The sequence below is a fragment of the Dipodomys spectabilis genome, unplaced genomic scaffold (genome assembly GCF_019054845.1).
Source record: "Dipodomys spectabilis isolate Male_0828 unplaced genomic scaffold, ASM1905484v1 ptg000125l, whole genome shotgun sequence".
Lineage (NCBI taxonomy): Eukaryota > Metazoa > Chordata > Mammalia > Rodentia > Heteromyidae > Dipodomys > Dipodomys spectabilis.
The window spans coordinates 16,643,101-16,657,628 of record NW_024870802.1 but is presented as its reverse complement, the minus strand read 5'-3'; the positions used below and the strand labels follow the sequence as shown (position 1 = coordinate 16,657,628).

The window sequence follows — 14,528 nt, the reverse complement described above, 5'->3', positions numbered from 1 at the left end:
GAGTTACACCCTAGTACTAAGAGAATGGAGAAGACTGGAGCTCCTGTTAGCCCCGGACAGTAATGGGGGAGAGGGAGCATGTGCTATGTGTGGTCTCCTGAGAGAAGGGTTAGTTACCCTCCCCAAGCAGAGTTAGTGACACCAATCCTAAGGTTGAAGCTTACGTTTCTGAATTCTCTTGGGATAAATGATTTCATAGGGCAGGGAAAATAACTTTACTAAAAAACTGCTTGTCCACGTTCATCTTCAGATCAGGAGTCCTTAATCCTGCAGATAAATGCATACATAGCATATTCTGCATCCAAATTTTAGGATTTGTAGATTCTGTATTGCCACTGGGAGCTAAGATCCCAGGGGGAGAAACTTTGGCAGCAGAGAAAACCCTACTTCCTTGAGCAATCAGCTATGGTATGCGCCTAGTGGCAGGCACTCTGTGGACAGAGCCCACACACACACTCAGGACCATTTATCCTAGCACAGAGGAGTTTTACTGTCACCTCTGGGCATTTCTACAAGGTAGGCATTTGGCTACCGGGATGGTATGACAGTGTCAGCCAGGGGCCAAGCACAGACTTCCATGAAATGGGAGGTCTTGGTGAAGCTAGTTTAAAGCCACAGCAGAGAACCTCCACAGAGTGTTTCAGATTCCCCTGGTCCCCTATGCCTTATACTCAGAGAGTGGGACTATTATCCTACTGGACAGTCCAGTTGAGTTTAAGGTAACCCAGTGACGCCATTCTCTAAGGCTACCTTGTGTTTCACAGCATGGTTGCTGGCAGGACCTTTATACCTGCATACACGTGTTCTCAACAATCCTTAAAGAGCGCTACATTCCAATTCCCGTACACATTCTTTTTTTTTTCCTAATTAGTTTGCCTCCAGGAATCCATCTGAGTCACTGATAAGCTAGGGGTCTTTTTCACATGGGCAAGGCCAGTTATTACATAAATGACTAGAACAGGCTAGCAAGAACTGGTTGTCAGAGAACAAAGAACACCATGAACTAAGATGTTTGGAAACTTACTTTCATGTTGCAGAGCCATGGGTTGATCTGGGCTCCAGCAACAGCTCCATCCATACAAGTGTGACAGGGTTTCAAGCTTATTCCAGGCCAGCCTGGACTACAATTCTATTTTTGCTTTCCATGTAATTGAATGACAGCTATACAACTGAGCCCAGCTTGTTATTGGTTGAAATGGAGTCTCTTAAACTTTTTACTTGAGTTGTCCACAAACCATAATCCTCTCATTCTCTGCTTCCTAAGTAGGTAGGATTATAGGCTAAACCACTGTGCCTAACCGTGTCAGTAATATTTACCTTTATAACATTTAATTTTCTTTCTTTCCTTCTTTTTTTTCTTTTTCCTTTTTTTGTTGGTCGTGGGGTCTGAACTCTGGACCTGGGCCCTGTCCCTCAGCTCTTCAGCTCAAGGCTAGTGCTCTACAATTTGAGCCACAGTGCCACTTCTGGTTTTCTCTGCTTATGTGGTGCTGAGGAATCAAACCCAGGCTTCATGCATGCAAGGTAAGCACTCTACACTGAGCCACCTTCCCAGCCCTAACATTCAATTTCTTTTACTGTAAAATGGATATATGTAATTCCTACTTTAGAATTATTGGAAGAATCAAGAACACTAAATACCTTTAGAGCCATGTGGTGAAAAAAAGGGCATCTCTCCCTTTCCTACACTTGCAACAGTCTTTAGGAGACTTACATCTGATGCTAAGAATTATTCTAACTAAACTCCCCCTCACCTCCCCACGCCCCAGTTCCCCTCAATTAATCACAATCACATACCTGGGGTAGACAATCAGGGCGAGATTCAAAGATCACCAGGAGAACGCCAATTGGGACAGTCACTTGTTCTAGTTCGAGGTTTTTGGCAATTCGAGTTCGGCGTAAAACACGCCCGACACTGTCGTGTGAGGAGGCTGCGATCTGCCGCAGCCCGATGGCCAGGCTGTTCAGCTTAGATGTGGAAAGGCTCAGGCGCTTCAGCAAGGGGGTTGCTAGTCTCCCTGAAATGGGGATGAGGATTTGTGATAAAGAGGCGGATCTAGGCAGGCTATAGCCATCCCCCTGATGTCTTACTGACCCATGTGACTGTATGGAACTCAGAGGAGTCTCAGTAAGACAATAATATGCCATTTCCATAGCCTTTTCTGGGGAATAGCTTGGCAGTGTGAGCCATCCACACCTTGGGGCCAGCATTCCCAGTTCCAAAAGCTTAGCATTTGCATGAAAGACTGCATGCAACAAAGACAAGCATTTCATAATAGGGAGAAACTGGATTTGATCTCAAGATCCAGATGAGGGGCTATAATAGTCACCATGTATAATAATAAGCTGTGAAAAATGCCAACTAAGAAACAGCAGGTATAACATGACCCTACTACCAATGACTGCAGACATATATGCACACACAGAGATGGCTGTAAGGTTTCAAGGACATTAAAGACCTGTCTGTCTTTATGACTGTAACTTTTTATAGTGAGTGAACTATTCTATAAGCAGCAACACAGGTATATCTTCTTCCAAAATTCAAAAGTTAAATTACAGTACACGCTTACACAGAATTTCAAGTAGTATATACACAGTGTAATTTTGTCTACACACAAACACATCACAAATCATTATGTGATTAATGCTGAGATGGGATTATGAAAAAAAAACACTCATCATTCTACCAACCATTGTAACATGCAATTAATCCATTTTCTTTATATTCCCTCATGTGCTAAGTAAGAACTGAGTTTTATTATAGTGTATGTTTAATGCTGCATTCTAGGTTTTCACCTTACAATGCAAGTATGTTTTCCATGATACAAAACTTATTATTTTAGAAGTGCACTGGTGGCTCACATCTATAATCCTAGCTACTACTAGTATCTGAGGATTTTGGTTCAAAGTTAGCCAGCCAGGAAAGTCTGTGAGACACTTATTTTCAATTAACAACCAGAAAACTGAGTGTCACTGTGGCTCAAAGAGGTAGGGCACTAGCCTTGAGGAAAAAGAGCTCAGGGGCAGCACCCAGGCCCTGAGTTCAAGCCCCATAAACAACAAAAAAATAAAATGAAATACAATAATAAAAAATTATTTTAATTACTACTAAGTAGTCTGTTGAGTGTATACAACTTAGTGTACGTAACCAAGTACGTATTACTAGACATTCTGGTTATTTCCAATTTTTCAATGTGATAAATGATCTTTCCCTAAGTATTTATATTAATATCTGTTTCCTCCTCTTAAAATATTTACCTAGGATTAATTCCCTGAATTAAGATTGCTGAGTCAAAGTGGGTTACCAAGCTTGTACTTTTTATTTTTTTGAGATAGGGTCTGCTGGCCTCAAACTCGAAATCCTCTTAGCTTAGACTCCTAAGTAGTTGAGATTGATTATAGGCATGCTCCTCTGTAGTTGGCTTAATATTATAACTGTGATACAATATCTGTGCATCTTTACTAAGTACAATACAGAATGCAATATAGATATACAACCTGTAATAATCAAGTCAGAGCAATAAACATTTCCATCTCTTCAAACACTAATTTTAACCATCTGTGTGTCCTGTATATTTCCAGAGAAACATTATTAGAATCAGAATTCAGAGCCTATCAATAAGCTGTACAACCTAGATCATAGGTCTAGAGTTTAGTTCTTTTATTTTAATTGCAAAGAACTAGACATTTTCTTTTTTTCTTTTTTGAAGCCACATTTTATATCTTGTATATTTTGTATTGTAAAAATACTGTGCAGAGGTGTTAAGGTTACATGAGGAAGGGAATGAGTACATTTCCTATTGAGTGTTGTTACCTCCTCCTTTGCTTTCCCTTACCATCCCTTCCTTCCCCAAGAACTACGTATTTTCAAAGACTCCCATTTTTGAAAATATACCTTGACTTTCTAATAATACAAAGATTCAAGAGACTCTGTAAACTCCACTTCAGAGTGGTTTTGTTTTTATTTTTATTTTTCGGTCAGTTGTGGGACTTGAACTCTGGGCCTGGGCGCTGTACCTCAGCTCTTCAGCTCAAGGCTAGCACTCTACCACTTGAGCCACAGCGCCACTTCCAGCCTTTTCTGCTTATGTAGTGCTGAGGAATCAAACCCAGGGCCTCATGCATGCAAGGCAAGCACTCTACCACTGAGCCACCTTCCCAGCCCCCTTCCAAGTTTTTTAAGAAATGAAAACAAAGTCAGGCGCCAGTGGCTCATGCCTGTAATCCAAACTACACAGGAGGCTGAGATCTGAGGATCACGGTTCAAAGCCAGCCCAGGCAGGAAAGTTCATGAGAATCTTATCTCCAATAAACCACTAGAAAACCGGAAGTGGACTGTGGCTCAAGTGGTAGAGCGCTCACCTTGAGCTGAAGAGCTGAGGGATGGTGCCCAGGCCCAGAGTTCAAGCCCCAGAACTGACCAAAAAAAAAAAGAGAGAAAAAAAAATGGAAACAGGACTGGGAGTTGTGCCTCAAGTGGTAGAATACTTGCCTAGCAAGCACAAGTCCCTGAGTTTAATATATATACATATGTGTGTGTGTGCGTGTGTGCGTGTGCGTGTGTGTGTGTGTGTGTGTGTGTGTGTGTGTGTGTGTGTGTGTGTAGTCAGCCAGGTGCTGGCAGCTCTTGCCTGTATTCGTAGCTACACAGGAGGCTGAGATCTGAGAACTGTGGTTTAAAGTCAGCCCAGGCAGAAAAGTCTGTGAGACTATCTCCAATAACCCAAAAAGCTGGAAGTGGAGTGCTACAGAACTCTAGTCGTGAGCACAAAAACTCAGGGACAGTACTGTGACCCTGAATTCAAGCCCCAGAACTAGTGCGCGTGCATACACACACACACACGCACGCACGCACGCACGCACGCACGCACGCACGCACGCACGCACACACAATAAATCACTGGTGGCTCATGCTTATAATCCCACTCAGGAGGCTGAGTTCTAAGGATCAGAGTTCAAAGCCAGCCCAGGCAGGAAAGTCTGTGAGACTCTTACCTCCAATTAACCATCAAAAAGAAGTAGAGCTGTGGCTCAAGTGTAGAGCATTAGTCTTGAGCAAAAAAGCTCAAGGACAGTGTCCAGGCCCTGAGTTCAAGCCCTAGGACTGGCAAAGAAGAATAGCTGATGAGCCTTGTTAGGCTAAGGAGGCGTATGTATTCAAGAGAAAAGGAAATTCAAGGCACAGTGAAAATTAACTCTATTACTTGAATGTGGAAAAGACAGAAGAAGAATCAAAGAAGGCTCTAATTCCTCTGTGGTCCAAGTTCATCCATCTGCCCACTCCCTACTCTACCAGAACACCTGGTGCTCACTCTGTGAAGACTTCAAACTAGACTCCATGAACTAAAATGAACCTACGACTCATCATAGGCTGCACACACTATACTTATAAGCCCTTTAATGTGTTATCTATGCTCGAATCCCAGGTCCATCTCTGACCATATGGTGTGGGGCAAGAGGCAGCATATCAGTTTCAGCTGCCCCTTTGTAAACCAGGAATAATAAACAGTAGCTCCCTCTGACATGCTGTGTTGTGATATAGAAATGCAATCCTGTTGGTAAAGCCCTTTACATGAGGCCTATTAACAGAACAGCCTCAAGAATTGCTAGCAGGTTAGCTGAAATGCTAAAGCAATGAGACTCTTTCCTTTCCTGGTCCTGAACCTGCTACCGCAGCCCCTGCTCACCTGTGGGGGGGCTTGGGGAGAGCATGGGTTTACTAGAGTATTCAGGAAGGATATCAGCACAGGAAGAGCTCGAAAAAGGTTACCTAGTATTCACCATGCACCGTGGGTACCGATGATGTGTAACATAATTTCTTCTGTAACAAGCTTGCCTTTAGGTAAATTACTGGTAAAATGAAGAAGAACAACAAAGATAAATAAAACAGAAACTCTCCACAAGGGACTCTTTACCTTGTGCCTCCTCCAAGTCCTTTTTATTGGCTAACAGGATCTCATCTCGCTGATCTGTCAACAGGTCTGCCAGATGATGGATGATTTCTGCTCTCTAGAAGAAAGGCAAACCATTGGAAAAGAACCAATCAGCTACATTAATCCACTAAGATTGCACACCAGAAGGCCCAAAAGTGCCAGGCCTTGCCCCAAAAGCCAAAGTCACCACTGTAAACTCCTCTTACTTCCTGGAGTTCATATCCCACCGCTGTGTCCCCCTTTGTTTACCAATATCCCGGTTTCTTCTTTCTGATCCTTTTCTTTTACCATTCCCAATCAGTGTAACTAGTAAACCATGGCCCAGCAGTGGGAGCAAGACAGATTATACAATTTATCCATAAGATAGAGGGAAGAGATGGGAATGAGTGTCATATACACATCTTTACAAATTTAGGATTGACAACTACTTGATGTCAACTACTTGATGAAGTTGATCAAAGAGGGGAGAAAAAAAAAACTAAACTAAACTAAAGCCAAGCCTGGAGAGATGCCTGAAGAGACTCTAGGTCTTTCTCCCTCCCAGACTGGGAAATGTAGCAAAGGACATGGTGATTACTGAAGGAGTAAAGCTAGGCTCCTACTTTGCTTTCTTTCTTTCTCAATTTACAGTAAAATTTAAATTCTTATCCCTTCTCAGGCCAATCTTCTATCTCCACCACTCTCAAGTCCATCCTTACCTATGCCAGCTTAGAAAGCAGGAGTTTCCTGTGCCTTCCTTACCATGTCAAGCCTCACTGCATGTGCTGCTTAGAGTCTAATTCATGAAAATCTGTTGTCACTTAGGCAGGGCATCAACTATGGCTCTCAGGCTCCCATTTCACAGGTGAGGCAGGGGAGACAATGGATGGGGAGAGTTACTTTTCCTACACTTCCATGCCTGCTACATGGCAGGAATAATAGGTAGCTTTCTTGGTTTCATCATATTCATGATGCCTTTGATCAAAACACTCAGGTTATGAAGAAAAGATCTACCTAAGGGAAAGTAAAATTAAGAAAAAGAAAAAAGGCAGAGCAAACCTGAATGAGACCTGTAATTCAGATAACTCTGGATACTATAGTAAGGTAGGATCAGCAGGTTTGACTGCTGTACTGAGTAATAAGCATGACTTGCTTTGAAAACTAACAAAACCCTAGGTCAAATTTCTTACCTGCTCAGGTTCCAATGTGGCCAACATCCTCCCTCCAGATCGGGCCATTTCTCCCTGCTGTTCAACAGTAGGACCTGAAAGAATATGGACGTGCATCAGACCACGGCTGGCTCTGTCTCACGTCCCCAGCACCCAACACGCTTGCCACATGCAAGAGGCCCTGAGTCCTGGTGCCTGCGTCAGATATGGCCAATGAAATGGCAAAAGAACATGGCAGTGTAGCTCAGGCATAAATAAACTTTCCTATACTGTTAGTATGCACAACATAATTTGTACCTTTTAGAGTTCCTCTCAACTCCACCTCAGCTTACTGGTCCTAATGTGTTTGCCTTTGTGAGCAGATCATAAGGCACTTCTTGAACCCTTGGTGAGCACATGAGAGAAATTCAAGCACATACCATATATTACACACCTTTGTATCACTAGTGCTTACTAGCTTGGGGCATCTAGCACAGACAGCATGTTTCTTGAAAAACTGGAAGCTTGTTTTTGAACCTAGTCATTTTGGAAAGGAAGCTTAACTAAACAGGATAGTCAGAAGTTTACAAAAGTTAGTCAAAATCCAATTTTGAAAACAGTATTGAAAATTCCAGACTTCACGACATTATTACTTCTGCAATCTCTAACCTAATGCTACAGCGTCACGACCTATCACCCATAGGCCTTGCAATCTTATAAAGAATGACTTACCAGCAGGCTTTACTTCTGAAAAGAAGGTGCCGACTTTCTTGCCTTCCACGATGTCTGTGATGACGTGTCCAGATACTTTTGGGTGGGTTCCGTTGGCAATAACAACAGATGTGCCACCTTGCAAAGCCCAGAGAGCTGCTTTCACCTAAGGAACAAGTTTGAGTCAAAGAACAGATTCAGACCCAGCCAGTCACATTTTTGTACTCACAAAAAATATGTATAATTGAATTTTGAGTAAGTTAACACAGGAATGTTCTAACAGCTCACAAGTTGTGAAAAGATGTACAGCTCAAATTCTTTCCCAGTCCAGCCCATCAGGTATTGACTGAGGGTGAAACCTCTCCTTAGAGATTCTCAGTACAGGGCTCCTGACTTCTGCATTTTGTTACATTTAAAATAATGGCAGCTCAATGAACAGCCCTGACTTTAAGCCGAGTCTGATCATAAGTCAATTTAGCTTTTTTATGTTTGTTTGTTCAAATGAAGCTCTTGCTCTCATCACTACCACTGCTACATGATTCTGGGCCTTGAGACATGCAGCTTCTTAGGACAATTAATGAGAAAGAAATTTTGAAAAATTTCGAAAAGTATTTGCGCTGATGATAGATGATTTAGAAATTGAACATTACATAGTCCCTATCCTTGAGTTTATAATAGTAATAAAAATACATACTCAGCTGATTTAACATAGCTACACAATATTCAGTAAGCCTGCATTTAGATATGTGCATATATGTAAAATATCAGAACCATTAATCCGCAAACCATTTTAAAAGTAAAAAGGATAAATACTGTTCGGACTTTTTCCGACTGCTACAGACAATTCAGGTACCCATCTTACCTTGGCTTCCATGCCACCCATTCCTACTCTAGACTTGGTTCCAAATGTCACAGACTGCTGATCTCCAGGATAAAATATATCAATCAGCTTTGCATCATCTGAACCTGGGGGGCTGTCAAAAAGGCCTAAAAAGTAGAGGAAAATCAGTGACACTGCTTTGATAGAAGTATGTGTCCCCTAGAGGAGACTCCCTAGGCACCTGCTAGGAGGAGAAAACCACTGTGCCACCACCTGCTTAACCAGAGAGGATAACAAGGATTCAGGAGTCATACTATGAAGCAGCTCCAGGACTCACCTGCTCACAGGCTCTTAGATCCTTTCCTAGCCTCTAAGCATGGCCATATCCTTGGCATGGAATTTATTAACCTGCTCAGAGTCCACTGGCAAATGCCCTCACCTCTACCACTGCTACTTTACTATAAGTATATAACTGAAGGGGGGGGGGGGGTGCTACTGTAGAAATGGCTCAGAAGTAGTATGCCATTTAATGAGACTGTTTCAGAGCAGGATAACATGTGAAACAGGTACTCATTAACTCTCTCCATACCCTTTGAAACAGGCACTGATTTATACTCCCCATTTTATGAGTGAGTTGTGGAAGCGGGGCTGAGTCAGCAGGAAAGCTCATGACTCTTGGCATTCAGTCTGGATTTATCACCATAAAGCACATGTCCATTATGTAACTGAGCCAAGGAAAATGGATGTATACAATGCAAAGTTACAAAGCCTCACAATTTCACTTGACAGAAAGAGTAAAGACCTTAGAAGGGGAAAGGAAGAGAGAAGTCTGAAAAAAATGGGAGTCAAATCAAGACCTGAGGGAGGCCCAGGCAGGGAGGCACCGTCTGTGGCTAAAGGTCTTGTTAGGGGATGTCTTTGGTTGTAAATCACCACTTTTTCTTCATGACAGTATTGAACAGGGGGAAATATATATGGAAATCATGTCCACTATAAAACAAAGTAGAGCAAACTTTGAGCCTGTCACAAGCACAGGAAAAGGAAGACTAAACTACCCATAGCCTCTGTCTAGCTCAACTAGTATTCCACAGCTCCTCAGGATTTTGAGCTGATTTCTTCCCAGAAGGTACAGTATTGTAAGCTGACAGGCTTGGACTGAGCAGCTATCTGCCTGATCTCCTTTGCAACAGCCTCTTAACCCCACCAATAGCAATTCAAAATTTAGATACTCTTCCAAGAATCAGTATTTGGTAGATGTCTAAAAAAATCAACAGTTAATAGCCCAAGAATGCCAGTGATAAATTCTGGTGTTTGGGCTGGGAAGGTGGCTCAGTGGTAGAGCGCTTGCCTTGCATGCTCAAGGCCCTGGGTTCGATTCCTCAGCACCACATAAGCAAAAAGAAAAAAGCCGGAAGTGGCGCTGTGGCTCAAGTGGTAGAGCACTAGCCTTGAGCTGAAGAGCTGAGGGACAGTGCCCAGGCCCAGAGTTCAGGCCCCACGACCGGACCAAAAAAAATAAATAAATAAAAAATAAATAAATAAATTCTGGTGTTTGAAGCTGCAATTAGTAGAGCCTAGTTGCAATTAGGCTGTGAACAATGACTTAACAAACTCCTGTCCTTTACCTGCCCAGGCAGTGTAGGAGAAATAAAAGGTAGTTTTTCTATGAATTTGGATACACTATTTAAGTGATCTCAACTTAATTTTTAATGTCTTCATTTGTGTAACTGGCCTTAGCTATATGCTTTGTAGGGTTACTAGCAAGACTGAATAAACTGACATAGCACCTAGCGCACACTATTTGGCCAAAACTAACTTTTAATAGGTATGTCAAAATGTGGATTGGGGACACATTAAGAAGGTGGGGAAACGGAAAATCAAACTGGAGCCAAGAGGAAGGGAAATGCAAAGAATAGAGTAGTAGCTAAGAAAAGGGTGGTGGCTGGGGTGGGGGGGAGATGGGACGAGATGGGAAGGGGAAACAAAGGAGGAGGCAACAATGCTTGATAAGAAATGTACTCATTACCTTGCCCATGTAATTGTAACCCCTCTGTATGGTATTTTCACAGTAAAAAAAAAAAAAAAAGAAAAGAAAAGAAAAAGAAAAAAGGGTGGTGGCTATGAAGACTATTAGATTTTTCTATAGTGGTTCTAAGTTAAAATTAGCTGTCCCATGATTTACATTAAAAAATTTTGATTTACAAGCTGGGTGCCAGTGGTTCACACTTGTAATCCTAGCTACTCAGGAGGCTGAGATCTGAGGATCATGGTTCAAGGCCAGCCTGGGAAGGAAAGTCTGTGAGACTCTTATCTCCAATAAACCACTCAGAAAACAAGAAGTGGCACTGTGGCTCAATTGGTAGAGCACTCGCATTGAGCTGAAGAGCTGAGGGACAGCGCCCAGGCTCAGAGTTCAAGCCCCATGACCGACAAAAACAACAACAACAACAACAAAAAACAAAATAAAAAAACCCCTTTGATTTACAGAAGTACCAATTTCTTTCTCATTAGGATGCCTACAATACAAAAAAGCAGATAACAACAACTATTGACAGGGATGCTAAGACTCTTATACATTTCTAATGGAAATTTAAAATGGTGCTGTGACAAATGTGGTAGTTCCAAAGAAGGCTTTGTAGACACAGTTGCCATATGAATCAAGAATTCTATTTTCTCTTCTTGAAGTGCTGGGGGTAGAACTGAAGACTTGTGCATAATAGGCAAGTACTCTACCACTGAGCTTTACTCCCAGCCCAATTCTCTTCAATGAAATAAAAACATGCTTGCCCCTAATTACATGAATGTTCACAGAAGTATTATTCCTAACAGCACAAATTTCCACCAATAGTTGAATGTATAAGCAAAATGTACCATATCCATAGTGGAGTATTATTTACCAATAAAAGGAAATGGAGGGAATGGGTGAATGGAGGAGGGATGGGTAAAAATGTTGAAAGAGGTGATGTTGATGAAGATATAGTTCATTTATACAGTGTCAGGGAACAGGAAAATCCACAGAGAGACAGACTGTGCACTATCTAAGGTTGGGGAGTTGGTAAAAGCTGGGAACATCAGTTAATGCGGTGTGAGATTCCTTGTTGGCATGATGATAACTTCCATAACTGTTTGCTAGGATGGCTGCATGAGTGTGTAAATACACTAAAGATTGCTGAACTGTACATTTGAAACAGGTGAGTTGTATAGCAAGTGGATTCTGTTTTTGTAAAGCTGGTATAAAATCCCGAAAGCACCTGGAAATAATATTTCAGCCTTCATATTGCATCTTCCAGACTCGACCCACCCTCTTTGGGTCACAAAAACTCCTTGTTAGACTATATGGCTCAGAAAGTAACTGTTGTTAAAAAAAAAAAAAAAAGGTGAAAGGCCTCAGACAAGGAGGGACACTCATGCATTCACGCAGGAAGATAAAGGAAGGTATGACTTTGTACCTTCTACATCTGAAAGGACAATCAAGAGGTCAGTTTTCATTTCCACAGCCAGACGGGCAGCCAGGCTATCATTATCTTTAACACTAATAACCTAGAATGCAGGGAAAGAAGCAGCAAGTGAGTGAGTTATGCAGTCCAAAAGAAGAAGTTCCCAGAACCATCCCGCGAGGTTGGCAGGCAAAACCAATGACCCTGGGGAGGTGGATGACAGCTCCCACCCTTCTGCCTGAAAAACTTACAATACTTACTGGCAACCCCAATTCCAGACATGCAGCCTTCTATCCACTGGCACACAAGCCATGCTCACAGCGCAGCCTAAGACACTGCCTCACCCAGTGAGTGAAATTCCCCAATCTCAGAAGAGCTCCTATAGGGACAGCTCTGTGATGCATCTTCTCTCCCAATTCTGCCACCTTGCTCATGCCAAACTAGCAGTGTTAGTACATGCAGCGCAGTATGCATTAGTATTGCCAGCATGCTCAACCCTTAAGAATACTTTACCCACATTTACCCCCTGCAGATCACTGTTGGGCTCGGCCGGTGGTACAACAGCATCATTGGTGTTGACAATGGGGACAATGTTCATCCGGAGGAGTTCATGAAGTGTTCCATTGAGATTCCGGCGCTTCTGCTCATCATGGAAATCTAAGTTGGTCACTAAAATCTAAAAGGATTAAAAAAAAATACAAAATGTAGTAAGGATGAAATGTAATGAGCCTGATGAACTTCCTACAAATAACATATAAGATGCTCACAACCGGGGAACAAACTTTAGACTTTTGGACTCCACACAGACTGGAATGAAACATATTTTCAGAGCTGGGCACTGATGGCTCACACCTGTAATCCCAGCTACTCAGAAGGCTGAGAACTGAGGACTGCAGTTCAAAGCCAGCCCAGGCAGGCAAGTCTGTGAGACTCTTATCTCCAATTAACCACCAGAAAACTGGAAGTGGCAAGGTGGCTCAAAGGGGTAGAGTAGAAGAGCTCAGTGCCTAGACAGAGTTCAAGCCCACGACCGACAACAAAACAAAAACCAGAAAACTCCTGATGCTTATCCAGTTCTTTCAGGCCTTCTGCCCCTCTTCCCACCAAGTTACAATTATCTGGAAGATTTATTCACAGATGTTATCAAATCTCATCCACTTAACAAAACTAGGAAAACTGATATGTCTTTAAAGGGACACTGAGAGGATTAGTGACTATTAATTTGAAAAGTATTTCTGTATCTAGCCATAGTAAACACTTGTATATCTGATGAGTGAGTGAATGAACAGTTTGGCCTTCATGGAAAAGTGCATTAGACAACATGGAATAGCACTATTTTATCAATGTTCCTGCTCTGAAGCAGAGCATTATGCTTCGGAAGAACTGTTTGAGGATGTGGGATTCTGAAAGTGAGCCTTCAGTCACAAGCTGAGGGAGGGGCTGGTTAGAAGGTATGTTTTCTAGCTTGAATCAGCGTTTCAGGGAAAGTTTAACAGGAGAGGATAGCAAGAAACAAAATGGTAGTAAATCCTGAAGCTCAAGAACAACTGAACAGTTGTTTAAGTGTTTAAGAAAAAGGGCCTTGCTGGGCTGGGGAGGTGGCTCAGTGGTAGAGCACTTGCCTTGCATGCCTGAGGCCCTGGGTTGGACTCCTCAGCACCACATAAGCAAAAAGAAAAAAAGCCGGAAGTGGCGCTGTGGCTCAAGTGGTAGAGCGCTAGCCTTGAGCTGAAGAACTGAGGGACAGCGCCCAGGCCCAGAGTTCAGGCCCCACAACCGGACCCCCCCCCCCCCCAAAAAAAAAGAAAGAAAGAAAAAGGGCCTTGCTATAATGTAGCAGCTGAAGCAGCAAAGACCTGAGTGAGTTGACAGGAAGAAGGGTATTGAAACATTCAGAGCAGGGATGGTTAAGTCCTATTCTAGAGTTGGGGTGATGAGAGTAAAGTGATAACATGACTGGGGGAAATAATTCACTCACTAATTGGGACAAAAAATTTGCTGTTTCCTTTGAAATGCCAGCCCTGTGCCAGCTGCTGATTTGGGAAATGATGGAATACAGCATATTATTTTATAAGGAAAGATCATGAACTACTTTTTAGAAAGGTTTAGCTCCATAGGAAACGGGATCGAGTCAAAGCTGAGCATACAGATTTCAGTCATGTGGTGTAAGACCAGACAATGAATATAGTATGTAGGTGAGAGAGGCAAGCAGAGGTCTAAAGATCTAGTCTGTCACTAGAACAGTTTCATAAACAGGGGCTAAGGATCTCACTCCAAAGGCAGATGAGAAATTTGTGCCCGGACTAGGCCAATCAGCTGAGATGCAAATCAGTTTAGGTCCTTTTAAAATCTTCAAACAGCCAAGCACTGGTGGCTCACCTCTGTAATCCCAGCTACTCAAGAGGCTGAGAGCTGAGGATCTTGGTTCAAAGCCGGCCTGGGCAGGAAAGTCCATGAGACTCTTATCTCCAATTAACCCAGAAAACCAGAAGTGGTGCTG

At 42.6% G+C, this 14,528-nt stretch overlaps 1 protein-coding gene across 2 annotated transcripts in view; it reads right to left on the bottom strand.

Moving 5' to 3' along the window:
• Window positions 1-14,528, bottom strand: part of Aldh18a1 (aldehyde dehydrogenase 18 family member A1) — a 41,116-nt gene that overhangs the window by 9,854 nt on the left and 16,734 nt on the right. Inside the window, exons 6-12 of one of the 2 annotated variants that reach the window (XM_042689545.1) lie at window positions 12,546-12,704; window positions 12,041-12,131; window positions 8,634-8,758; window positions 7,793-7,937; window positions 7,103-7,176; window positions 5,916-6,009; window positions 1,798-2,018 (exon numbers count right to left, since the gene is read on the bottom strand). In XM_042689545.1, coding sequence (XP_042545479.1) covers window positions 1,798-2,018; window positions 5,916-6,009; window positions 7,103-7,176; window positions 7,793-7,937; window positions 8,634-8,758; window positions 12,041-12,131; window positions 12,546-12,704 — 909 coding nt within the window. The remainder of the gene's footprint in view (window positions 1-1,797; window positions 2,019-5,915; window positions 6,010-7,102; window positions 7,177-7,792; window positions 7,938-8,633; window positions 8,759-12,040; window positions 12,132-12,545; window positions 12,705-14,528) is intronic. The other variant, XM_042689546.1, reaches the window with a different exon arrangement.